We start from the raw sequence: 27,334 nt of genomic DNA, 5'->3' as shown, positions 1-27,334 counted from the left end.
GATAGCTAATTTTAATGAATCAATATTTAAATTTGAATAGTCACATGTGGCTAGTTGCTATCTTTTACAAGTCTTTATCATAATCCAAAGCTATATCCTCTCTATAATTTTAAATTCAAGTATCACTAACAACTTTTAAACCATTACCTCCTACCTTTTCAACTCATTCACTCTCTTCACTACCCCAGTTATAGCAAAACATCTATCAAAGAGTGACCCCACTAATTCTATCCGCTTTCTTGATCCCATCTTGCTTCTTTGTATCCTTACTTTACTCTTGGTCTCCAGGGTTTATCAACACAAGAACAACCTTACGTATATGTTTAACTCCATTATCTGCCTATCTCATCATCACACTTATTTGGCAAAATCTCAACTCTTTAACTGCAACTCTTCACCTACTCCAAACCTTCACTTGTACCTTAAACATGCCTAAAGAAAAGTACCAGGAGGGGCTTGGCTGGCTCAGTCAGAAAAGCATGTGACTCTTGATCTCAGGGTCTTGAGTTCAAGTCCCATGCTGGGTGTAGACGTTAAATAAAAATAAAAGTTTAAAAGGAAAGTACACGATCATGCTCACTGGTTAGATTCTTGATCATTAATTTTAAGGGGCGCTGATGTTGGTCAAGTATCCAACTGCATTTCATTATCTTTTTACTCTTCTATTCTCCTAAATAAAAATTTTCACACTTTTTCTATTCTCCCTAAACATCTAATATGTTCTCTCCTTTCCAAGACCCTCGGCTTATGTTTTTTTTTTTTTTTTAATGATTATTTCATAAAGAAAATGCAAAGAATAAGAAGAGGACCTCACACCATCTTCTACTTCCTGTTTTCTCTTTCCTTTCTGTTCCCTTCCTGAAAAATTCAATATGTAAACTATTGGGTTAGGATCAAACAAGCAGGTACCTTTATGAGAGTTAAGATGGCAGGAGGCAGAGAATAGTAAGGAAGGTGTCTATGGAGTAAGGCAGCCTGGCATGGGGCTTTAGAGCTCACATTGGAGGAGTAGGTCCTCAACACCACACTTACACACCACTTTCTTCATTATCAATCATCATTAGTTATGAATTAATGGACCCTTCTAATTCAAGGCTAACCCCTCTGCTTGTCTACTCAATCCCATCCTCTCTTGACTAGTTAAGGACATCCATCTTCTCTTCTTCATCACTTGATTTACTCCCATCAGAATACTAATATTCTGTATTATCTTCTGTTTAAAAATAAAATCCCTTGATTCTACCTTGTTCTTTAGACACTGCCCTGTTTCTCCTCTCTACTTTAGAACAAAATTCTTTGGAGGAAAAATGGTTTTATTCTCCGTCTTTAATTCCTCTCCTCTTGTTCTCTCTTGAACTTATTTCAGGCATACTTTAATCTCTACCACTATTCTAGCATGCTCTCATCAAGTTCACTAGTGGCTTCCACATCGTCAAATCTAGTGGCCAATTCTTAGTACTCACTCATTTCACCTCTCAGCAGCATTTAGCAGAGCTAAATAATCACTCATTTGGGGGGATTACTTTGTTCACTAGGCTTTTGGGGAAAATCTTGGTTCTCTCAGCTTTACTTAAGAATAATCTGTAATTTGACCACTACTGTCCTGTTGCTGTCCACAGTTGGCTCTTCTCCAGATTATTATAGTAGCCTCCTAGATGGTTATCTTGGTTGCATGCTGCCCTTTATTAAGTCTAGGCAATCTTAATAGCACAGCCAGAGATATCCTTTTAGATTTATGTCAGATCATACTTCTCTTCTGGTCAAACCCTCCCAAGGCTTTGGTATTGTTTTTAGAGGAAAATCCAGAATCCTCTAGAACCCAACCCTCTGCACCTCTTGGACTGGATTTTCTATCAATCTCCTGTCTCATCTCTGGGCATTGTCCTCACTGATTTTCCTTGGGGGCTTTACACTTGTTCGAACTATAGGACATTGACACTATTTCCTCTTCTTCCAACTATGTACATAGATCATTTCCTTATTTCCTTCAGAGTTCTACTCCAGTATCACCTACTCAGGGAGACTTTCCCTAACCACCCTATGAAAATAACACCTTCCCCCATGTCCCTGTTCCCAACATGCCCTATTCTGCTCACTTTGCCTTAGTTTTTTCTATAACACTCCTTGCCATCTGATGTCTTATATATTTGCTCGTCTATTTGTTTATTATCTATCTTCCTGGCACTAAACTGCCTTCAGTGAGGGCAGGGGTTCTGTTTAATTTGTTTATTGCCATTTTGCTAGCAGTAGAGCACTGCCTGACAGATAGTATGAACTCAGTAAATATATTGAGAGGTTTCAGAAATGAATAATAGATCCCATTCTTCAAGGTCAGATATTAATTATTCTGAGAGAAAAATCTATTAAGTCATTATGAGTTATTCATACCTCAGTGTAATTTATGTCCAATTACAGTTAAGAAGATCTGAGGGAGTGGGAACAGGTGGGAATCAGGACACCTAACATCCAGGAATTGTCCCTAATGCACTCTGACCCTAAAGTTCTTGTCGTCGTTGTTGTTGCTTACATTTCCTCAGCTGTAAAATGATGTTGGGACTAGATTGGAGGTTTTTAGCCTAGGATCTAGGGACTGGATGTCCCCACAATGAGTTTTAGGGGATATGAGCATCTTCTATTGCTATATGAAAAATTTCAAGGCCATGTAAACGTGTACATTTTTTTTTTCAGATGAGAGAAAGTTATGTGACCCTGAAATAGAGTAGAAGTCCTTGAAGTCTCTTTTCGTCTTAACTTCATATGATTCTAAGTTTTGAAAGAGGATGACAGGAGGCAGCCTGATGCTGCTCTACACAGGTAGAAGGCAGTTTTCATTCTACCACATCCTGAGCAAGTCACTCCTCTTCTCTTGCTTTGTATTATGTGACTTTTAAGATGAAGGGTTGGGACTAAATGGTCCAAAGTTATAACTTTTGACTGTAATTCAGTATAAACAAAACTGACAAAAACAAACAAACAAACAAACAAAACCTGTATTCAGCTTGGGAATTCAGACAGGTCTTTGCTGGGCCATCAGGAGGCAGAATTGTAGATCTGCTAAAGTTCTAAGAGCACTTTGAGGTAAGTAAGAAAGGGAAGATAGAGAGGTGGTTCCTGCCTATGACTCCAGCTGAGGGATTCAGTGACCTCCTCAGAGACAGAAGATTAATTCTTATGGACGGATGACTGGGAATGGAGAAGAAAAAGCTTTCCTGTTGCCCCTAAGAAGATGTGGAGTCTGATTCCTTAAAGTATAACCTCATAAATGCTGGAATAAATTCTGGAAAATATTCTTTATAGTGTTGAAGAATTTCATTTTGAAGGGTTAAATGGGTGTGTGTAGTCTAATGCTCCCTCGTTATTCTACTTTTCTCATTAGAATTCAGATAACATTTTGTTATTGAGGAAATGAATTTGTCACAACATGCATAATTTTGATTTGTTTCATTCTCTTAGCTCTTTCCCCTTGCCCTCCAAGCCCTTGCTAGTGCCTGCTATTTCTTTCTTTATAAATGTGTCCTGGTTGCTCTGGAAAAGAAATTTATGACTAGGTTCTAAGAATACACATGGCTTTTAGAGGAAGTTGTTTGAAGCCTCTCTTTTCCCAGACAAAAGGAGGTTGGGGACAACAGTGTGGAATGTGGAAGGTTGATCCAGTAATCCCCTCATTCTTTCATTCAGTACCCACTGCATGCCAAACACTATGCTGAACACTTAAAGTCAAATGAGACACACTCCCTATTCTACTCTCTCACAGCCAAGGCAAAACAGAGCGGGATGCCCTCACCTAGGGATTTGCTCTGGAATCTACTCTGTGAAGCCTTGTTGCTCCTCCCTCCCTGGAAGTGGGGAGGCGGGATTGTAGGATGACAAGGACAGTGTCTTTGGCCAGTAGACAAGTTGTCTCCATTCCTTCTGCCGGGGAATGGGACTGAATAGGGTTTTTTTTCCCCCGGCCTGGCCCAAACTGGGCTGTGCCTCGAGGGCCCATTAGGCTGCAGGTCACAGCAGCTGGAGCCCAGGCGCCCAGAGCCAGTCACGCGTCTGTGCTGCCCGCTCCAGGAGGCACAATGGAGTCATTGACTATTTATTTACTCCGTACAACAAGGCTGCTGTTGACTTAATTACGGGAGCCTCCCTGCCACCCCCTGGATCTTTAAATGACTAACAGACTCTCCATTGCCGCTAACTAATCTCTCCTTAACCTCTGTGAATCTTGAGTCTCCCCAACCTGGGCGGGCGCAGTAGGTAGATAGGAGGCACAGAGACTCCGCAGTGGTGTCCAAGAAGCGGGAGACCGGTGGTTTTGCTTGAGAGTCAGGTGGGGTTTGGAAGGACTGTTTGGGTGTGTTGCAGGACTAGGCTGAATCAGGCGCTAGCCCCAGGGCGTGCGCGGTGGCAATGCTGAGCCAGGCTCCGGTGGGGGCTTAATTTTAAGGGGGTTGCAAAGAAAGATGCAACCAAAGGACAAACTCTTGTTCTTCAGCCAAGACAGTCAGTGCCTGGAGACGCAGAGCCTCCCTCCTTCCGGGTCTTCAAAATTACAGATTTGAGTGCCGCCGAGGATCAGGGCTGCTGGGGGACTCCGCAAGCCACGCGACCTCACCTGGCCCCTTTGCAAATTGTCTCCCTGCTCAGGGGCGGCCTGCTCTCCCTCAGCCTCACTTAAATCTTCTCTCAAATCGCTGCTCGCCAACTTCCTCCCGCGGCAACTTGCTAAGTCTCTGCTCTAGTTAATACTGTAGGGCCGAGGATAAAATAGCAATGGTATTGAATGGATGTTGACTTATCCGACCCAGAGGAGCAGAAATCAGAGATTGTTTGCAGAAGCTAATCGTTTCTGCTGAGAAGCAGGGGAAGCCTGTAGGGCTCGCCGCCAGCGGCTCCTCCCAGAAGCCAAGCCACGGGAAGACTCCGGGTCTTAGGTGCTCCTCCCCACCTCCGGCCCAATAAAAAATCCTCCAGGGAATTTAGACCCGCGGCCGCCTGGCCGGGACTGCTCTCCCGGCTCCTTTCTCCAATGTCTGAATTTGCGACCTCAGGTTCGGCGCCCACCAGATCGCAAACCCAACTTCTTTCTGCAATTTGCTTGGGTCGATAGTTCAAAGACCTGGGCGGGGCGGGGCGGGTGGCGCGTAGCCGTTTGCATTAAGCACGGGACCCGCACAGAGACTTCTCGCCAAAACCCTCTCCCCTTGACACTCGGGGGAAGTCTCTGCTTTCAGCAACGGAGGCGAGGCGAGGTGAGGTGCACGGACTCCAGGCGTCTAAGGGGGTAAGGGCAGCGCGGGGGGAGAGCGTTAGTAGTGTACACAAGAGGTGTAGGTGGGGGTAACTCGCAGGTCAAAATCTTTACCGCAAAGCTCAAAGGGAAATGACAGTAGTTGGACTAAAAGGGCCACTTTGGAGACTACCAGCTGCTCCCCAAATCCTGGCGGTAGAGAAGTTTCGTTACTATGGTTTCGAAGAGGTATAAAATCCACCACCCAGAACTAAACGTGCTCAGGCTCCTTGTACGTGTTGTCACAACCCAGGGCCCGGCGGATTCCTTGGGGTTTGCATCACTCTCTGACCGAACATCTCAGTCCTGGTCCCTCCATCCCAGAGCAGGCGGGGGTTGTGCGCAAGAGATGAAGTCCCGGCCAGGGGATTTTTAACGTCCAAGCCTGGAGGCGCCCAGAATTCTCGCACTTTCCCTCCTGCTGTCCAGGGGCGAGCGCTGCGCCCTGGTGGCCGCAGCCGCCGGGAGTGTGCAGGGGCCGCGGGGAAAGGAGCGCGGCGCCTTTAAAGCAAGAGGCGAGGAACCCCCGCCAGGAGGCGTGTCTGTCTCCGCCGCCGCCGCCGCCGCTGCTCCACGGTCTCCGTCTCCGCCGCCGCCGTCACTCGCGCTCGGCGCCCGCGGCTGCGCTCCTCTGTCCGGGAGCCGCAGACTTCCCGCCCGACCTCCTCCGCCTGCTCCTCCCCGAGGACCACCCCTCCCCCTCCCTGCCTACCTCACCCGCAGCGAGAGGTAAGGACTCCCCCCGGTGGGCTCTGCTCGGGCTGCCTCCCGAGGTGTAAGTTCCCACAGGAGGGACCGGGGGTGGGCGAGGGGCTTTTAACGCCTGGAGAGGAAGAAGGCGAACAGCCGCGCCGCGGAGCCCGGTGCGCTCAGGGCACCCGCTGGACCGATTCGCTGCGCGTGGCTTTGTCCCGCTCGCCTCAGCCAATTCCCGTCAAGGATACAACTGGCTCGGTTGGCTGCGGGCGCTCGCGTTCTCCACATAAAATAATTTAATAAGTGGACGTGTCAGGAAGTGGCCTCAGCTACTGGGACTCACGCGAGGCGAAGAGAGACAGATGGCAAGAATCTGTGTATCTGCCTGCGGGTCTGAAGAACTCCCCAGCCTTCTTTCCATCCGCCCAATTTTCCATGAACCCTGCTCTTTAGTTCTGCGCTGAAGTACAGACATTTTAACCAACGCCAGTATTGAGGGCTTCTGAAAAAACTCGGAGGGTGTCCCATTAGGGTCGGGGGAGTCACCCACCAGGGTGGATCATAAACGCTAAAAACTTTTAATGACTCTCATCCCCTGACATCTTTACCTTCAAGGAGTTCTTTAGTAAACACCACGACCTAGCTGAGACTCCCTAGATAATGATATCCAGTTTAGGGAATAGGGGACGTTAGAAAACTTACTACTACTATCCTTTTGGTAACACACAGACCACCTTCTAGCATTTCTTCATCTTCATACTGTAAGTATTCTGTCATCAGAAATTACCTTATAGGTGGATGATTATTTTTATTTCAAAAGAGATGATTGATTCATTTGAATCTTAATTAGCTTGTAGTTTAGTTACTGGAAGATAGGTAATAATATTTCAATTTTGATATGCCTAACTTTTTATAGGAACCATTCCTGTAACCATCAAGACAGCTTTCAGTGGCCTTAGAAACTTATTAAACAAACAAACAGGCAAAATGAAACACACAGAAGGAAGGTGGTTGAGAAATAAGTGATGCCTGGAAGTCTTACCTGTTTGTTTTCTTCTATTTAAAACCCACTGGGGATTGCACAGACTAAAATTTTTAAAAAGAAAAAAAAATGATTCCAGGGCATGTAAAGCTATTCTGATTCAATTTCTTAATTAAGATACACTTATTTTTGGCATCTAAAAATTAATTAAAACTCTAAGTGTCATTAATCATCAATGCAGCAGAATGTTGGTGGAACGGCTGATATGTGTTGGGAATCACAAGGGATTGCATAGCATAGCATTCATAGTTAGAGTGAAGTGCAAGTATGCAACAGTGTGTTTTTAACTGATATCTGCTCTGACTTTATTCTCTGGCACCTCTAATGCCACGGATGAACAGCCTGTTTATTTTAGCTTAGCTTACACACAACAGGCCACACGCATGGAAGAATAGGTCAGGTATTATTATAAGATGAGGTTTCTCAAATGTCATGTAGCCGCAGGACTTTGGTGACAAGTCAAGTGGAATCCTTAGAAAGAATTCCGTGTGGAAAAATTTAAATATAGATATGGTGTGGAAGAACCTTTGAAACACCTTTGAAATTCAGGTTGTCCTGGGATATGTATTTGCTGTTTCTTACAAAAGGTATAGGCATTGTCTTTTTAAACGTTATGCTGTAGGTATTATTACACATTTGTACATGCCCCAGCAGGTGGCAGCTAACTAGAATAAGATTCATTTTCACTGGGAGAATAGAAAACTAAAATTGCTTCTCAAGCAATAGTACCCAAGAATAAGAGGTCATTAGTGTCAGTAAATATAAAAACACAGTGAACGATGAAGCTAATGGCATTTTGTTGTTGTTGTTGGAACAAGCTTTACATAAACATGATGTGCATTTTGTTCTTTGCTAATTTATCATAGGCTTGATATCTCTTCATGTCAGCCTTCTGTGTGTGTGTGTGTGTGTGTGTGTGTGTGTGTGTGTAGGCTTACTTTAGATACAGCTTCTCTCTGTGTGTGCATGTATGTGTGCATTTGCAGTTTGTCATCTCTGCTTTGACCTTGGAGCCTACAGAGCTTTGGCTTTTAGAAATCAAGGTTGCCATATGGTTAAAATAGATAAAAAGCAAATGAAGCTATGCAATAAGGTGTGTAAATCTCACTATTGCTAAATATATGATTGTCTGACACCAAATCATATTTTTTTCCCTTTGAGAAAAAAGAAAATTACAAAACTGGGACAATTTTAAAAAGAGTTCAATATGGTCAGTGACCACTATATAATGACTATCAATCCTTCATATAGCTTTAGCTATATGAAGGTATCAGAATTGGGGAGAAACTTGCAATAACTTCAAAATTGCCCTACTCTGAGGTATCTTTTCTACTATCAAGTCTTTCCGTTCTATTATTGAGGTGGTAATCTTAGGATTTTGTTGTTTTGATTTAGATTTTGGCGGTTTTGTTTGTTTGTTTTTTGTTTTTTTTAGGGTTGTTGTTGTTTTTGTCCTAGGAGTGAGCAAAGTTTAATGAAAAAGCATGAGAATTGATCTGATTACCCTTGTAATAGATGAAAAGCTGAAGGTGGAGAATTCAGCCAATAACTAATTGTGTATTTTAGAAATGTCTTTAGCCACTGAACATTGGCAGCATGTTATTCAGTATTCTGAAATCCTGGTGGTCTTTCAGGCATTTTTTTAAATACTGAGAAACAGTAGTTTAGTGCTCATGAGGGAACTCATGGTTAATGTAGATGGCTTTTGTAGTAGTATGCCCTGAAAAGGATGACTATTATCACATCCTGGGTAAGCTAAGCAATCCCAGTAAGTCACACTGAAACATACACAAAACACAGTTGAAAAAATAGTCCTCTTGACAATGTGAACAATGCAATAACTCAGATTCCCAGACTCTGTGTAGTAGAAATATTCACTTTGTCACTTCAAATGGCACATTACCCATTCAATGTACTACTTTCAATGTACTACTTCAGAATAAATCAATGCCTGGAGCGCTGTCCGCGGTCCTGAATAAAGGTCGTCTCCTATCTTGCAGAAGTTCAATTAGACAGGTGGACTTGCTGTCTGTGATGCTGAAGTCTTTCAGATTAGTTGACGGATGTAAATGAACCTAATTTAGCATATGTGCAAAATTGGTTCTTTGGGGACCAATTAATAGTAAGAAAAATTTATGATAGACTTTTTACTGTTTCATATACTGAGTAAGAACTTCATGAATCCGGAAGCTTACCTTTCACTTTTCCAACTAGATATCCAATAAATAATCCCATAAAAGCCAAATAGCTTAGAATGCTAGTTTTAAGTAGAGAAGTTACAACTGTAACATCAAATTCCATTATGTTAACAGAATATGTGAACAAGGACTTACGGTACATTTTGTTTTCTCAGGTTTTATTAAATGCTAACTAAACTGCAAAACTGCAGTATTTTGATTAGTCAAAATAGAACATACTATTTTCATGTAGTGTATAACAATCATATTGACAGATGAAAAAACTAAGAATATTTACTCTTGCTCTGGCTGTCATTAATTATATCTGCTAAGGTCAAAAAGAGAAAGAACAAATAGAATAGGATAAATGAAACAACAAATACAGAATGTATTGGACTATACATGTCTTACAAAAGATATTTTAAACATGGACTGAAGGAGTCGCTAGAAACCCTTGGTTTTAGCACAAGGTGTTCCTTTTAAAGTGCTCAAATAGTCAGATTATTTGATTGAATTGCCTGCTACACTGCAGAACTAGTCATTCATGATACTTATTTTTGACACTGTAGTTATGCCTCCATTTTTTTTTAAAAGTCAATGCCCACTTAATGCTTTTGCAAAATGTAGCTTTATTTTCAAATCAGCATTTTATAATACCTTAAGAAAAAATAGAGTAAGAAAATCACTATGATGGAATGAAAACATTACATTGTTTTCTTGCTATCTGGAATAAATAGTACTCATATCCCTCATTAAAAGATTAGATATTCCTCAAATAAGGTAGAATCTTATAATTTTTTCATAAGTTTTAACCTATGCCCTGTTATTTGGTTATGAAAAGCAAATTAATTTTAAGAAACAGATCTAGCCTTTTTTGCTACTTTTGTGCTACTTGATCACTTAAAATATTAATATGTATAATATACTTATTGCTAACTATCTCAGTTTCATTTATGAATGTAAAATATTAGGACTGGGTATTTTAATCTCTATGCCTGCATGACAGCATATTACTTATTTCAACAGCAAAATGTGTTTTCATGTTAAAAGAATATATACTTGTGTACTTTTCTTTTCCTTGAATAAATTGCACCTAATGAAAGCCAAGTCAGTCACTGCTTGAAGACTAAATATTCTGACCAGAACACCAGACAATAATAAGGCATTTTTAGGCAAAACTGTGACATTCAATGTTGCCCAAATTATGATCCCATATTATGCCTCTGAAAGAAAAACATACTCAAAAAACCCAAAATGAGAAGTAATTGGGCATAAATTATTGAAACCTTTGGAGTTTGATATACCAAATTAAACATCATTGTCTTTATACATAGGCACAATTATTTTAGGTGAGCTAAAAAAATGTGTGGAAAAGTATGATTCCTTCATTTTAACTCAACACTTTTCCTCCTAAAAGACCACTTGAAGACATCTTTTTTTTTTTAAACCCCTTTTGTAGTAATCAAGGAATGTCCACTCAAGTTTTTAAAGACTATCTTAACTTCTGCAATTGCACTCCAATCTATATTCACTCCTGGACCAGAATATAATTTTCAGAATATAAAGAAGACTTTCTTTTAACCTAAAGACAGGTTATATTTGTAGTAAATTCCTCTGCCTTAGACCACTTCCTTTTTTACAACTCCTAGGCAAAGTGACTTTGGTTTAGCTTGTCATTTATTAAAATTCATCAGCTGATTGTAAGAAGTCCGTTTGCATACACCAGTTACTCTCTTAGCAAAGACTCTTACGGGAAATAAAAGCAGTTTCTTCCGCGTAAATAAATCCGACTTCTTTCTTGAAACTCAAGGCGGGCGATGAGATCGGTTGCATAAGAGATATTGGGAAGCTCGCTGGCAGGGAGCCTTAACAGGCAAGCAGCTATCTCAATTTTTCTCACTTAATCTTGGCTTCACGTCAGAAGCTGTGCAGCAGTGCAGTAGAATAGGGCCTGGCAAAACCTTTGCGAGCAAAGCGCCATTTGTGCTGGGACTGTGGTTCGCTACCGACGCCTCGGAGGTTTCCAAGGCTGGATTTCCTATTGATTTCCCCCTCCTTTGCTTCCCCAGGCTCGCGCGGCCGGACATTGTGGGTGTGCGTGCTGGATTTCTCCCGGATGCTCCCCGACTAACATGGATGTCCCACCATCCCTTGCAGTGGAAGGTTGCTCCTTGGCGCAGTGAGTGAGGAACATGCAGCGATTGCTAATGGGTTTGGGAAGCGGAGACTCCTTCCTCTCTCTGTGACCATGCCGTGATCGTGTCTGCGGCCACCACTCGACGCATCCTCATTCCTACCCGAACCGGGAGCCTAACGCTAGATCGGGGAAGTGGGTGCCGCGCGTGTGGACACAGAAACACCATGAAGATTATTTCCCCGATTCTAAGTAATCCAGTCTTCAGGCGCACCATTAAACTCCTGCTCTGCTTACTGTGGATTGGATATTCCCAAGGAACCACACATGTATTAAGATTTGGTAAGATTCCCCATCTCCCTCTGCTGCCTGGTATCCGGCTCGGAGGCAGCCGCATGTAAACAGGCGGGCTCCCTCTGACAGGCGGGTGGGCTCAAGGCATTCCGACCTGTTTGCAGTTCCGGAGCCTCCCGGGGTTTTAAAGAACCCCCGCGTGTCATTTCCTTTCCTTTCCTTTTCCTTTTATTAAAAAAAAAAAAAAAAAAAAAAAAAAAAAACGCCCCGGGAGGGTGAAATGAGTGCCAGTGTGTGGTAGTGGTCGCTGCGTTACCTCCACACAGCAGCCCGAGATGGTGATGACGCTGGGGGCACAGCCGGCGCTTGCGCCCGCTGGTCTCCCCGGGAGCCTCGCGGGCTTGGCGGGCGGGAAGCGCGCGCCGGGGCTCCACGCCTCTCAGTTTGCGGGGCTCGAGAGTCAGTACCTGGTAACTCTTCCGCAAGTTGGCAAGTTGGCGTCTGTCCGCTTCGGTCTGGGACCCGGACAGGTCCGCAAGTGAAAGGCGCTAACCCTTTGGATTTCTTTTGTGAACAGAGAGCCTTTTAGGTGAATTTCCCCGCTTTCCCAGCCCCTAGTGCCCTTAAGGGGACACGGCGCTTTTAAAAATAGTGTTGTAAGGTAAAAGCCTCTACTTAGCAAGAGGAGGCTTTTTTGTTTTGGGCTTTTGTTTTGTCTTGTTTTTAACTTGTGAGTCCTCCTCTCACAGCTTTCTGACGGCGCGCGTCCTGATCTAATGAATGATTAACAGTGGTGATTGGGGCGGAGAGTAGTCGTGTATGGGAATCTCAGTATGCATCTTTATTTCATCGTGGCATGAGAAAAGAGTCGAGTGGCAGTTATATACTAGAGGAACCTATCACTTTCCTGAGGAATCAGGGTTCCTGTAGAGCGCGAAGGGAAATCTAAACGTGGGATTCCGTGGAAACGCTGGTCAGAAGGTTTGCTTGGAGGAAATGAAGCGTGGGCAAACTTAGCTGCTGTGGATGGCCAATGGAGTTTTTGTAGGAGCAGAACTAGTGAGGGAAAGTTCCCTTAAGTAGATAAGAAGGGGAGAGGAGAAAGCCAACCAGGTAAATGCTCCCACTGTGGGTGCCTCCTTTGACAGTTCAAGTGGATTTAGACCAAAGAGTGCAAGTAACCATATAATCCTGAGCATGTGTTTTTGAAGTAAAAACAGATCCATTAAGTCAATCAAATTTAAATTGAAGTGATTGCCTGCATCTCCTATCATGTCCACAGCATCTTCTCGCTTTCCTTTTTCCCATGTGCTTTTTCTGTAATGATAAAATCATCTTTCTCAGGCTTTGTGAAACCAGGGTAGGAATGTTTTTCACATATTAAAAAGGGAATCCTACCTTCCCCTCCCCCATTCAGCACGTAAACACCTGGAGTCCAGAAGGCTGGTAATGACAAAAAGAGACAACAGGTTATATCTAAATTCCTACTGTAGCATTTTTTTTTTCTTTCTTCATGCCTTTAGATGGTACTTAAGCACGTTGCTCTTAGCAACAAGCATCCACAGGAATGCCTGTTCCTTTGGATGAGATTAAGCAGGTCCCTGTATCATTGAAAATGTGTGTGCGTTCAGCTGTCCTCCTTCAAGCATAGTAAATGCTATAGTATGGTAGTTTTGCCCAATATTTTGGGTAGTACAACCTACTTATTTGGAATACTGAGGTATCTTCTGAAATGTGTTTGGGAATGAGTGTGCCTTAGTGTGTTTGCTTTCGGTCTGGGTGGGGGAAAAAAAAAGAAGACTTGGAACCGAAAACCTGCCACCAGTAATCTAAAGATTTAATTATTGCTGGTCTGGTCTTGCAGCACAATATTTGCTGAATCATTAGATTGTTACATTCGCTGATCATTTCATATCTTCATATTAAAAATCTTGGCGACTGTTGCAGAGTGTGTAGCAGCTTTCTAAAAGAGCTGACACACACACAAAAATATATGTTCCTAGACCAATGCTTACTAAGAATGTCCTTAAGAAATAGGAGAGTAGGCAAAGACCTTCTCACAGTGTCTTGATAGCCTAAACCAACAGCTCAGTTTTTAGATAACCTGTTATTTTCTCCATTAACTTCAAACATCTTCCACATGGAGATCTATTTTCTCTGATTTCTGACCTGAGTTACGGGGAAAGATTGTGTACGTTGTAATCAGTAGACCATTTCCCCTGTTGGGACTGATTGGATGCAATGAGTTTTTTGGGGGGTTTTGTTTGTTTGTTTTTTTCCTTCTGGGGAAACTTGTTTTGAGTGGACTGGATGGTTGGTTGAGAGTGTATAAGCCATTCTTGAGAAAGGTTAATTTCAACTTTGACTCAAAGGACCAACCAAAGCCTCATCCTTAGCTCCTTGTCTTGTAAGGGTAGGGTTTGGATTTGCTGCTGAAACAGCTACCCCTGGGCAGTGGCCTGCCAGGTGCAGGTGAGAAAAGCTGCCTCCACTGAAGAGGTGGCAGTTAGTCCTTTCCTCCCTTCCCCCACAGGCTAGGCTTGACTAGAAGCTGCCAGCAACCCAGCGACTCCATTTTGGTGCTATAGCAACTCCTGAGCCCTGTTAGGAAGCTTCCCCAGCCCCCCTTCCCCTCAGGTGGTAGAAAACCACCCTCAAGGGCTCTATGCTGTCTTTTCTACCTCTAACCCCCACCCCCCAGATCTCATAAACCTTGCCTTCCATGTCCCCTCCCCCCGGAACCCAAGGGCCCTGACCCTGTGTCCTCCTATCAAAGTCTGGATTGGGGAGCTGTGTGCCCTGGGTGCTGACCCTTGCCTCAACCCTTGCATCTTCCCCCCACCCCTTCTGGGTACAAAGTTGACTCGCTTGCGCTGGGGCTTTCTTGCCCGCACTCTCTCATTTCTCTCTCCCTCTTCCTCTCTTTCTCTCTTTCTGGTTGGAGTGCTCTCTCTCCTCTCTCTTATATACACACACACACACACACACACACACACACACACCCCGCAGGCAAATGCACTCTCGCGATGCAAGTCTGACACTTTGGTACAGTAGCTCCTCTCTAGTGCCCCCAAAATGTAGGCAGCTATGTCTGGGAGTGCCTCTGTCCCGGCACACACCCCTCCCACTTTGGCTGGCTCCCCCTGAGCTTCACACCCCGGCCTGTTCCTCCTATGGCTTAGCAAACAACTCCGAGGGAACTAGTCTGGAACATTGACCCTAGGGCAGTTTCCCTAAGCTTTAAGACAGCCCAGGACAGTGAGGGAAGGGATGTATGGTCAGCCAAGAGTCAGCTCCTCCGAAGCGAGAGGGCTGGCGCCTCTCCGTGGGTTGGGCCGTTTCTGTCTTTGCTCCTAGCTGTGCACATCTTGGCTTCTCCACAGCGTCCACCTAGTGAGAAGATATCAGGGGACAAAGTGGATCCCGGACAGTTAGAGTCAGTTTCCCCACTCCAGGTCAGGTCAAACGTTCTCAGAGCCAGCTTTTCCAGGTGCCGGAGAAACCCCCACTCCGACCGCTACCAGGCACTGCGGGTCCCAGGGCCATGTAAATGAGGCACCTTTGTGTCTCTGCAGCTGCGTCCTGGTCCCGCGGGTAGTTGGAGAGGGCAAAGGCAGGATCCTTCCGTTCTTGGGGGCTGCCCCCAATACCACAGTCTCCCTGCTGAACTACTGCAGCTCTCGGTACTTGAACACTGCTTCTGTTACAGGAGCCTCCCTTCCTTCCTGTTCTGTTCAGACCTCTGCTAATGGGAAAGCGTGGGTGTAGAAAGTGGCTCTGCATGGGGTGCTAGCCTGGGCTAGAAATCCCTTTTGTAGTTTGGGGGTGTGGGCATTTCCTTTGAGCAGTCACTCCTCAAGCTGCCGATCGTTGCCGATCTTTGAGGTCTGGCTATTTTTCAGTCCTGATCTGAATTGGCATTTAGAACGCCAGGAGCGAAGACATCAACCCAAACTTTCTCCCAAACTCTTGGGCAGCTTCTCCAAACTAGTCGTGTCTGAGGAGCTGAGCGTGTGATATAGGCCACTTCTTTCCTCCAGCTGCTTTGACCTAGCTTTTCTTTTAAGCTTGTGGGTAGAACGGCTTTCTTTAAAGGCTTTGCAGGCGAGGTCTTCCCCCAGATGCGCTCAGACCTCCTTGCTACTGCGCACTGGCCAACACTGTGGCGCAGCACGTAGCCACCTCCCAGCACACATGCCGAAAGTGAAGACAGCTAGCTCAGGGACAGCTCAGATAATAAAACCCACAATGTGAGAAGGAGTGGAAAGAGTTCCTATGGAAATCCCCCTATTTGCTGGACATCCCATGTGCTCCCACATATAATAATTAGTAGCAGATGTACTGCGGCATCAAGGAGGGTGAGTGAATTGACTGAGCTTAGAAGCAGCCACTCTCTACAAGTTCTTTGAAAGAGATTTTTCTTCTTTTGGGAGGTGAGGTGGGCGGGAGGGAGGAGTGGCCTTACATCTGGGAGCAGGAAAACTGGCTCTTGAGAGGCGGGGATGGGGGAGTAATAGCGGCTACTGTTTGAAACAGATAAAGCCGGGAACACCTGCTCAGCTGAGCTCTGGAAAGCAGGGGAGGGAAATCTTTCCAAGAAATTGCCAATACAATGGCCACTAGAATATAAATATATATATCTGTTTTTCACTGAAGTTCTCACTTATTCTTAAAGCTTCAAAGACTAACTCTGATGTGATCCATCAACAGAGGCACACTCATTTCAGAAAATGACTTTGAAAAATGATCTTTTCGTCCTCTAGAAATAGCACCCCTTCTTCACCCAGACACATGGAACTCAACACATTTTCAGGCTTTGTGAGGTTGTCTTTCGGAAGTGAACAGGGGTTTATATGTCAGTAGACATTTCTTTAGACAGACACCTTCTGCTTTTTAGTTTAATTCAAATGATTATTGCAGTGTGTTCATTCCCTGAATTCTCAAATGACACTGTTTCAACATTTACTCAGCACAGGAAAGTTAATGTGACTTGCTCCCACACAAAGGAGGAACATACCATAGACCAAACACAGGATGTATCATTGATTATCAGAGCCGTTTCAAGTCTATTCGCCATTAAATAAAGTGTTGCCTGTGATATAGATGACATAATCTTTGATTTTCTTTTAATTGTCAAAATTTCTGATACAGAAGATGCTTTGCTCTTTTGTAGTACAAATTAAAGGGAGAGGAATTCATTTTTCTCTTTCTGTTCTTGAGATTTTGTTGTGTTATTGTAGGTCCACTTACACTTGTTCCCTGAAAATTATCAATATCCATTTTCCCACATCAGAATAGAAAGCAGTTCACTGTTCTTCAGCTGCACTGCATTGAAATCATCAGTCCACTGCCTCCATCATACCCAGGGTTTGTGGGAGACCTTAAGTTTTCCCCCAGTAGAATGGTCTGATGTGTTGAAATGGAATTGTTGATTGTCTTATATTTGGGTGATGATGTAGCATTGTCTTCTACGGGCATTCAATTCATAGTGCAGTTATCGAGGTACTAGAAATGCTTCAAATGAACCTTAAAACCTAAATCTTAGCATGAAAGGTAAGGTCAAAAACCCCTGAAAGGGAAGGAAGTAGGTGCACATCATCATTATTGACTGGCCTAGATTAAACACCAAAGAGGAAGATTTCAATCTGATAACGTCATAGGGCTTCCTGTTTTTCTTTGCTGCTTCTGCTGACAATTTTGTAAGGTAATTAAATTGGCTGATTGAAGTCACGGTGGTCATGGGGTGGTAAAGACGATTTGGATTTAATGGAATTTAAAACAACAGAGCACCGAACACAACTCTTACCGAACAAGAATTTTAATGGCTCATTCTGGGTGCTGACTAAATAGAATGCCCTTAACAAGTTTAATCGAAAGGGCAAGGCAGATTAGCACTATCCAGTCTTTATGGTTGAAGATTGGGGAATTAAAATTATCCCTTTAAAAGACTCATTAATGCATTATCAAGATTTAATGTAGGTTAAACAAGCTTTCTTTAGATCTTCATCATATATGTGAACCTAGGTTTAGGAGCAAGTTTGAATAAGGAAATATTTTTAAGAACAGACCTAACAAATTGAATTATATGTCTCTTACTTTAAACACAAAAGGCATTTAAAATTCTTTGAGAGTGTACAGGGTATTGAGGGTAAGTGTTGATAATAAATTCTTTTCTGTAACTGAAAAGAACAAATTTGACTTTTTGTTTAAAGTTTCATCATTTTTTACTTATAAACAAAGCTTATCTGTAGTAGAAAAACTACAGAGGTAATAAAGAAGTTCTCAGTATAGTCCTAGGTTTTTGATCTTTTATGTTGTCTTTTTAATCCTGTCCTTTTTTTTTTCTCTCTCTCTTTTCCTGAAAATTCTGCATTTGGATTACCACATTTTAGCCCACTTAGGTCCCTTTTCCCTCAAAAAAGGGTGGTTCCCCGCTTTACACTGGAAACTCTGAAGGACAGCCAGTCCCAACATGAAAGTCAAGCCTCCATCTATTATGAGATCATTCACACACTGTCAGCTGTTTCTTTCCTTGTGGAATTGTCTACTGAAAGCTGTCCATTCCTTCGATAATTAAAAAAGAAAAACCCCAAACCCAAGTTTTCGTATGAGAATCTTCAAGATTTTAATTGTACACAATTTAAAAATCTGTTTTAAAAAATCCGAGTTGACAAAATTGAAAACAGCAAGCAGCCTAGAAGTCACCAGTTTTCACCTTCCAGCCCGCCCCACATTCCACAGGTTCTCTAAGGAACACAGACTTTTCTCACTCCCTGTTGATCCCCAGACAAATAAGTCTCCTTCGACTCTCGCCTCACAATTTTAGGGCCAAACATTTCATATTGTTGTATTTTCAAAGCAACAAGTTTAAAAGCAATTGGTTTAATAAAACCAATCTGTTAAATCCAATATGAATAGGAGGTTAGAGATGACCATCAAAATCTATCCGTAAGATTTTTTTTAATTTTTCATGTTATTTTTGTATTTGGCCTTTGATGTACCTCTGCATTTATGGCAGCATTCAAATATAGTATTTGCTTATAGATTGATTTCAACCATTTATTTCCTGAACTAACAACTCAACATTCTTCTCTGGATTTAGTGGAAAGCCAGGTCACTAGACAGCAGCAGGGCTTATGTGTGAAGATCTGAAAAAGTCTGGGGAGGGGCTCTGGGTGGTGCAGTTGGTTATGTCTACCTTTGGTTCAGATCATGATCTCACGGTCCTGGGATGGAGCCCTTGCATTGGGCTCCCTGCTCAGCTCCCTGCTTCTCCCTCTCCCTCTGTGCTTTCTCTGTCTCTGTCTCTGTCTCTCTCTCTCAAATAAATAAATAAAATCTTCTTAAAAAAAAAAAATGAAAGAGTCTGGGAGGCTGTGGCTTTCAGTTAATTTCCCCACGGACACATGTAATTCTGTCAGTCTTCCCTTTTGGTTACACATTTGCCCTCTTCCATGGCCTTGTTGTAAGACAAATATTTTCTGGAAGGGAGAACACATAGTCCCTAGACCGTAAAGTTAGGCTAAGTTTATTATATTGATTGATTCTGTCTGTGACAGAGATGCTCAGATACAGAAGAGACTACCCCGTCCCTAAGGGAGTGCTGAGTGACTAGCACTGATGTGAAGGAGAGACTGAGAAAACAGCGAAACCAAATGCCACTGGATACAGTCTTTTCTAGATTTACTGCCAGCCATCTCAGTGCTTTGTAAATTGATCTTTTTGCTTGTATTGGTCCAAATCTTTGAGGATATGTGATTATTTTAAATAAGATGTCAGTGATAGTCTTACATTGACATATCTCTTCCCAATCAAAAGGATCTTTAAATACTTTGCATACTCTTTAAAAATCAACAAATGACTTTTCCATCACTGAACTAGAACAAGTATTTGTAAAGTGTTGCCTCTACTTCCCATTTCAGTGTCCATCTCAGTCTTACTACTTTGAGTCCTTGACCGAGCACAATGGGAATATTTCTCAGCTTAAATGATCAAACAAGCAAAGCAAATATTAAAGAAATGTCCTGCTTCAGTATGGTCATAGGCATTTGATCTATTTTATGTTGTCTTTTTAATATTGCCTTTCTTTTTACCAACTGAAGCTTCTGTATTCAGATTATCATAGCTTGTATTGGAGGCCCTTCCTTGCCCAGAAGAAATGAATATTCTCTCAAGACATAGGGGGCGTTAGAGATCATCAAATCTAGTATCCTCCGTTTGCTGATGAATTGCGAAAAGCAGTTAAATAGCTTTTCAGGTCACAGATAATTAGTTTCAGATTTTACACCCAAACATGAATATCCTGACTGTTAGTCTAGTGATTTTTTTCAGTGAATTATGTTATTTTCCAGTGTAGGCTCTCATTCTGTGCTTTGCATCCATTTTAGGAAAAGCCCCTGGTTCTAGGTAGCTTCCCTAAAATTTGCCTACTTTATTTTGTTCATCTTTCTTTCATAGAACATTCCCTCATAGGGGAGGGGGTTGGGAGGGATGGGTTGGCCCAGTGTGCGTATTAAGGAGGGCATGGATTGCATGGAGCACTGGGTATTATATACTAACAATGAATCATGGAACACTACATCAAAAATTAATGATGTACTGTATGGTGACTAACATAACATTAAAAAAAATTATCTCATAGATTATCCCTTTTCTCTTTTTCTCCTTCTTTTTTGTCAATCTCCTTTCTCCTCTTCTGTGCCTGCCAAGGTCCTCTTTCCCCTGAGTCCATAGCTTAACCCCTTCTACTCATACAATAAATAGTAATTGAGTACATATTATGTGTCAGGCCAATAGAAATCTAAGACCTAGCTTCTGCCTTAAGGAGTTTGTAGTCTAATTAAAAATATTTTATATAGAGAGGTAGAGGGGCCAAAAAGATATATAATAGTTGTTTAAAGGAGACTATTGTGGATTTGAATTTTTATAGAAGAGATGTGACTCTCACTGAGGCCTATAAAAAATTGTGTGATAGGGAAGGTGGGGGAGGAACGGAGTGTATCACTGACAAAAGACTCAGCACAAGAGAGGAAATTTAATCAGAAATTAAGAAGGTGAGCTTTGGGAGAGGGAATGGACCAGCTCTGTCCTCCTATCTGTCTTTCTGTCTATGGAAGATAGAGAAGGCCTTGGTTTTTCAGAACTTTAATATTTACGTCCCAGGATTTCAACTTCTGTATGTAGCCTCTGGAAAGCCATTGAAGGTGAAAGGATGAGCTTTACTTAGTGTGCAACAAGCAACCAAGTGGTTTCTTAGGCTGCTGCTTGCGTTTTATGAAGAATAAGTGGATTCCCCTTCTCTGTCTTACTGAAATGAAAGCAAAGGACCCATCCTTGTCCTCGATCATTGAAGCCTTTAAGAAGTTCTTGGTCTGGGATCACAGATACCTTTGAAGTGAAACCCTGAAATGAAATAAAGCAATGTCATTTTAACATATGGCCAGATGACATGATTAAGCGAAGAAAAGTTTCCTGTTAATCTAAGGAAAAATGCATTGGAGGACAATTTAAAAGTACTCCTAGATTCTTTGAGGAATAAAAATAAATGGCCTCCAAGAAATTCTCAATGTTTATTGTCTGACTTGAAGAGCTCTTCATTCCCTGAAGCATTATATATGTATATCTATGTAATAATTATATGTCGCTATGTTGCAGTTTATATATATTATGTAATAAAATTATTTTAAATTGGAATATAAAGTTAAATTTAAAAATAATTTTAGTAAAGTTCATTGTTAATAATATTTTCTAATTCTACATGCACTTAGAACCCAGAACTCTGAGTTTAGTTGTTTGAGTTATGAATGTTACTCTTGATTTTGTCATCTAGTAATCATAAATTAGGAAAAATAATTAAATTGTAGTGGACCTTGGTTTCCATGCCTATAGAATTGATGTTACTTGCTATGTGTCTATCTTCCAAGGATAATATTGGAATTAATAGGAAAATGTATAGAACATTCTGCTTAATAGCAGAAAATGACTTTTAGAATTGAAAGTATAATTGCTTATTTACTGTGTATATTTGAAGCAAAGTAGTACTTGTAAATTTCATATACATTTAATTCAACTTCTTAAACTGTGCATAAACATTAAAATAGTCCGTCTTTTCTAAATTACTCACAAATATTCTTCTTCGGAATGCACTTGAAACTATTATAAACACATTGAAAAGCATTTATCATCTAATAGAACAAACTTATTCTGAGTTGGTAGTTTTATAGAAGAGCAGGGCCATAATTTCTGTTTCTTCTTTAACATTGGGAGTTTGATTGGCATTATCAAATATGCAGAATGCAAGTAGGAAACAAGCCATAGCTAACATAAAAAATAATACGCAAAGACATCATGCTAAGTCCTTTCATTTAAGATTTTTCACAACTGCATAGTTTTTCTAGTTTTTGGTCACAAACATTTTCTGGAAAGCTGTGTGTGATTTCATATGTACTTCATTCTGCATCCATCTGCCCATGGTGAACTTTTAGCTGTTATTCAAGTTTTGTATTTCAAGTCCTGCAAGTGACTGTATTTGATCCATTTACGTTGATTCAGGAAAGCTACATAAACAGATTTGATACAGTTGTTTGGGATAGATAAGTGGGACTTTTCTATGATTACCCTGGCATCTTTATCAAGGAGCTGTGTTAGGCAATCTTTGTGGAGCTTACTGTTTAAGGCATAATATAGACTTTGGTGCTATCCTTACACCATTAACCTCACTATCTTTCCCAAGGTATTTCTGACTTACCTTTAGCTCTTTTTTCCCAAGATCTACCCAGTGGTAGGGGGCTCCGCATAGAGGTGGGTAGAGACAGGTGAAGGTACCTCCTTCTCTCCCACCTGCCACATTGGAGAATCCAGGGGACCATTTGGAAAATTGTATTCAACTTATAATACACTTTAATGTTTGGAATTTCTTTTTAAGTTTTCAAAACTTCAAAATATTAAGTTTGTTAGGAAAGTTTCTTGGATGTTGAAGATAATGAGGTTTTAGATCAGTGATTCTCAACCATCAAGAGTGGGATCAAGGAGAGGCAGCCTCAAGATTTTTATGATAATCTATCAGAGGGATGGACTAAATACACGTTGAAAAACACTTCCCTATCTTAAGTCTAGTTTTTGGGTTTCCTGGAAGCAGCCTGCCCATCATAGCAGAACTGATGCTAGAGCAGGTGAAAATACAGTTGAATTCTGCCTCCAGGGCATGAAGGAAAGAGCAGTTTTCCATTCAGTCCTTTTTTTCCATGAGGATTCTAGTTTGATCCCCCTCACAAAGCCTTCCTGGAGATCAGGGGTAATATTCCAGTCACTCACCATCATCTTGTTCTGTAAGATACACTTCTTTTCCTTTTGCTGTTCCATACATTGATTGTCTTTTACAATCTGGACTGAGTTTTGCTTCTTCTAAAAGGTCTGTGTTTAGACAGGGATTCTGTAGGTTAAATTCAAGCATTGCGGACAGACTTTGATCAGGTCAATGGCTCCCAAACCTTGTTTCACTCAGAGTGGAAGGAGCTTTAAATAATTTAAATCCCTGGTTCCCAAACCTAGGTATTTTGTGGAAAAAGATGTTTCATATTTTTGTTTTATTTAAATTCAAGTTATTTAACATATAGCATGTTATTAGTTTCAGAAATAGAATTTAGTGACTCATCAGTTGCATATAACACCCAGTGTTCGTTATATGAAGTGCCCTCCTTAATACCCATCACCCAATTAACCCATCCCCCCACCCACCACCCCTCCAGCAACCCTCAGTTTGTTCTCTCTAGTTCAGAGTCTCTTACAGTTTGTCTCCCTCTCTGTTTTTAACCTATTTACAGTGTTTCATTTTTTACACCTGCATGGTTGTAGTACCTTTGCTTTTTTTTTTTTTTTTAAAACTCCTATGTAATATACATAAAAGAAACAAACTCTAAAGGCAGGTTGAGAATCAGTTACTGAGCTAGATGCTCCAAAGAGCAGATGGTTCAGTTTTCTGGATTAGCAGTTGATGATCATGACTAGATTGTATATAACCATGAGTAAATTTTATAGGTGAAGATTGTGGCTTAGATATTTTATTACCTCTCATAACATACATGGTGTTGGTCACACAGCATACCACTGGGAAAGCTGACTGATTCTTTTAAACCTAAGCATTTGAACAGTCATACTCATATAACTGAGCCCACAGCCCAAAGAGACAATAAACAGGTGTTATTTTCCAAATAATGTTTAAGATGTTGTATAGTTGTGGGACCTTTCCCTCCTAACCTCCTACCCAGGGAGCCCCAAATAAATCAATTTAAAATTTAGTTTCCCCCAAGTCTATCAGAAAATAATTCTGGTAGACAGTCGCTGTTGGACACTGACTTGGTTGCCAAGAATACATGTAAATAGCCTGGAATCTAGGCTAAAAATAGAGTCTAACCTAGGTTGTGTTCATTAGAAACCTCTTGGATGATTGTATGCTCACCCCTACTCCCCCCTTCGTTGCTCTGATTATAGTCTCTGGGTCATTGTTAAGTCATGGTGCCAATCTGGACATGATGCTTGAATTGAAACCAGAATACTCTTAAGTATTTGTTTAAGATAGACATTGTCAGTAATTCCATACGCCACTTCAACATTAAAACTGATAATATTTTTGTCCAAATTATTGGTAAATATGTGTTTGTCATATTTGATGCCTACTAGGTTTAAACATTAGTTTGTTAAGTATATTCCTTTAATTTAACTTGCCCTTTGGGAGACTATACAGAATTATATAGACTAGACACTTCATTGATGGTATGATTTTAGTACATGTAGATTGTTTAGATAGTCTAATGTATTAAAATCATCATAATCACATGATAATCATAATTTTAAGACAAATATTGAAGGAATTCATCAGATTAAGTTTACCATTCCTCAGAAGTTTCTTTTTTTTAATTGGGCTAAACAATGTTTACCAATTTGTGTTCAAATATTATAAAGTCTTTCAATTAAAACAGTTCAGAGGGCATTTAACAATTGAGAACTTGTAAATATGTAATTTCAGAAAAATGTATCTGCTGGTGTGCAGTACTTTGGAAGACAAATTATGAAAAATTATTTTATATGACATGATTTCACAGTACGTTTTATTTATATATATTCATCTAATTGTAGTTCCAGAATTACTATGTTTTTAACCTCTCCGTTTGTGTAGGATGAATTTATATATATGTAGGATATACAAAATGCTTACAATAGAAGAAAAATTAATAAATTCACATTTGCTCAAGGGTATTCATTTATTGGCTTTAGGTTGGAGTCTCTGACTTTATTAAACTTGATAGCCACAAGTAAATATTAATGGAAGTGAATTTCTCTAAGTTCGTTGAATTTTATACATCTTTTATTTCCTAGCAGGTAGCCAGACTACATCAGCATTTTCAATACAAACAAGGATAGAATCTTAGCTAAGATTTCAAAGTGCCATAGTTTATAAGCAAACTGTGAAGAGAATTTTAACCGTCCAATTTGTTTATTGTTCTTCTATATTGTATCTATTATAAGGCCGCTAAACTTGAATATAAAATATCCTTGCATATTAATAAGAAACGGCCCTATTTAGTGTAAGTAATCTCTCTTCTTCTCTTATTAAAATTATTCTTCAAGGAAGAGTGATAAAGCTAAATTATTTATCAGGAGATAAAATAATGCTTTGTACTATGGTTGTAAGGAGGATGCTGAAAGCTTCCTATCAACTCTGAATTTTGATTCCATTTTTAATTTAAATTAAACATTTAATTAAAAATTAAATTGCCATTCAGTTCACCAAGTACTGGTGAATTTACCAGATACCATAATTGGTATTATTGAACACTCTCAATATTGAGCATGTTCAATAACTTCAGCATTGGTATCTGGTTCAGCTCTTTGATTATTGATATAAAACAATATTTGAGAAGCAAGATATAATTAAAGCTTCAGTAAATATGAAAGTTTCCCGAAAATATGGTTGATTATTTAAAAAAATATATTATATGAAGATTCCTAATGGTGCTGTTTTTTAACTGACAGGCAGCAAGATGTATGTTTCTCTTTTCTTTTTTTTTTTTTAAGATATATTTATTTATTTATTTGAGAGAGAGAGAGAGAGTGAGCATAAGCAGGGAGGGGGCAGAGAGAGAACCTTCAAGCACACTCCTTGGGTACACAGTCCGACTTGGGGGTCAATCCCAAAACCCTGAGATTATGACCTGATCAAGATTTGGCCACTTTACCTACTGAGCAACCCAAGCACCCACTCAATTCCATTCAGTAGGTTCTGTTTCAGTATTTTATTTCAGTACGTTGTTAGAATGAAGAGTCATCTTATTGACTTTTAAGGAATTTACATTTAGTTTTATGTAATGTATTAAAATGTACATATATGGGGACACCTGGGTGGCTCAGTTGGTTGGACGACTGCCTTCGGCTGAGGTCATGATCCTGGAGTCCTGGGATCGAGTCCCGCATTGAGCTCCAAGCTCCAAGGGGAGTCTGCTTCTCTCTCTGACCTTCTCCTCGCTCATGCTCTCTCTCACTGTCTCTCTCTCAAATAAATAAATAAATAAAATCTTTAAAAAAAATAAAATGTACATGTATGGAAATAACTTTCCTCTAATATTTAGAGGAAATATATTAACTCAAATGTATACCATATAATATACTGCATATTTATAATATATAATATCTATAATATTTACATCTCTGTGCAAGCAACTACTACTTCATTTCATTATCTATCTATTCATTCATTCTTTTAATCATCCATTTAACAAATGTTTAATTCATTACCATATGCCAGATACTGTGGTGGGTTCTAGGACACTAAGAATGTGAGAGTAAGAAGAACAAGTTCCCTGCATCATGGACCACACACACACACACACACACACAGGTGAAGAGAGAGAAAGGGAACTAGTCTAAATTATTTAAAGTATTTGAGTACTGTATTAGTTAGGATGTAGACTCAGTGACATGTCATGGAAATATCCCTCTATACCCTGGAAAATCAAAACAAGACAAGATAGATGTTCACCTCTCTTCACACACGAGTCTAGATGTGGGTAGTGCAGGGGTGGTGTACTGGTTCTACAGCTTTCTGGGGTTCATGGTGTTTCCAGTTCTCTATTCTAGCATCTGGGTCTGTCATCTGGTATGGCCTTTCTCATAGCCTAGAGTGGAGTTTTAGTGATCTCATGCACCTTCCTCATAGCAAGATGGATGGACACCTTCTGGATATTGTATTGAGCTTTTACCTAACATCATGTGGCTACAGCTGAGCAAATAGGAGGCTGAGAATTGAAGTCCTACAGTGTGAAACGTCCTCAGCTGAAGATTTCAGGGTCTATTCCTACAGAAGTCATGGAGAGTGAATACTAAAGCACCGCTGCTATTCTCTGCCCTGAGCAACCAAGTAAACATGTTAGGAAGGAACTTTTTAGAATTTTTAATGTGTGTGTTTGTGTGTGTATGTGTGTGTGTGTGTGTGTGTGTGTGTGTGTGTGTAGTCATAAAGTAATGCTTTGTAGCACATTTGGAGAATATAGAGAAGCATAAAAATGAAAATAAAACTTCTCATAATTATGACATTGAGCCAAAAACACTATTATCATTTTATTTCTATTTACTAGCTTTTAAAAAAAAATTAAAGCAAAATACTTTGTTTGAGTATCAGGGTAATATATATTCATTGCAGAAAATAGAAAATATATAGA

At 40.8% G+C, this 27,334-nt stretch overlaps 1 protein-coding gene across 2 annotated transcripts in view; it reads left to right on the top strand.

Moving 5' to 3' along the window:
* Nucleotides 1-11,207: 11,207 nt before the first annotated feature.
* LOC111158270 (glutamate ionotropic receptor kainate type subunit 2) overlaps nt 11,208-27,334 on the top strand; it is a 655,816-nt gene continuing 639,689 nt past the window's right edge. For both annotated transcript variants that reach the window (XM_022520192.1, XM_022520193.1), the window contains exon 1: nt 11,208-11,669. In XM_022520192.1, the coding sequence (XP_022375900.1) occupies nt 11,555-11,669 (115 nt within the window). In that variant the 5' untranslated portion in view covers nt 11,208-11,554. The remainder of the gene's footprint in view (nt 11,670-27,334) is intronic.

This window comes from Enhydra lutris, unplaced genomic scaffold, assembly GCF_002288905.1.
Source record: "Enhydra lutris kenyoni isolate GAN:26980312 unplaced genomic scaffold, ASM228890v2 scaffoldscaffold58, whole genome shotgun sequence".
In the NCBI taxonomy this organism is placed as follows: Eukaryota; Metazoa; Chordata; class Mammalia; order Carnivora; family Mustelidae; genus Enhydra; species Enhydra lutris.
This window is presented reverse-complemented; position numbering and strand designations above follow the sequence as displayed.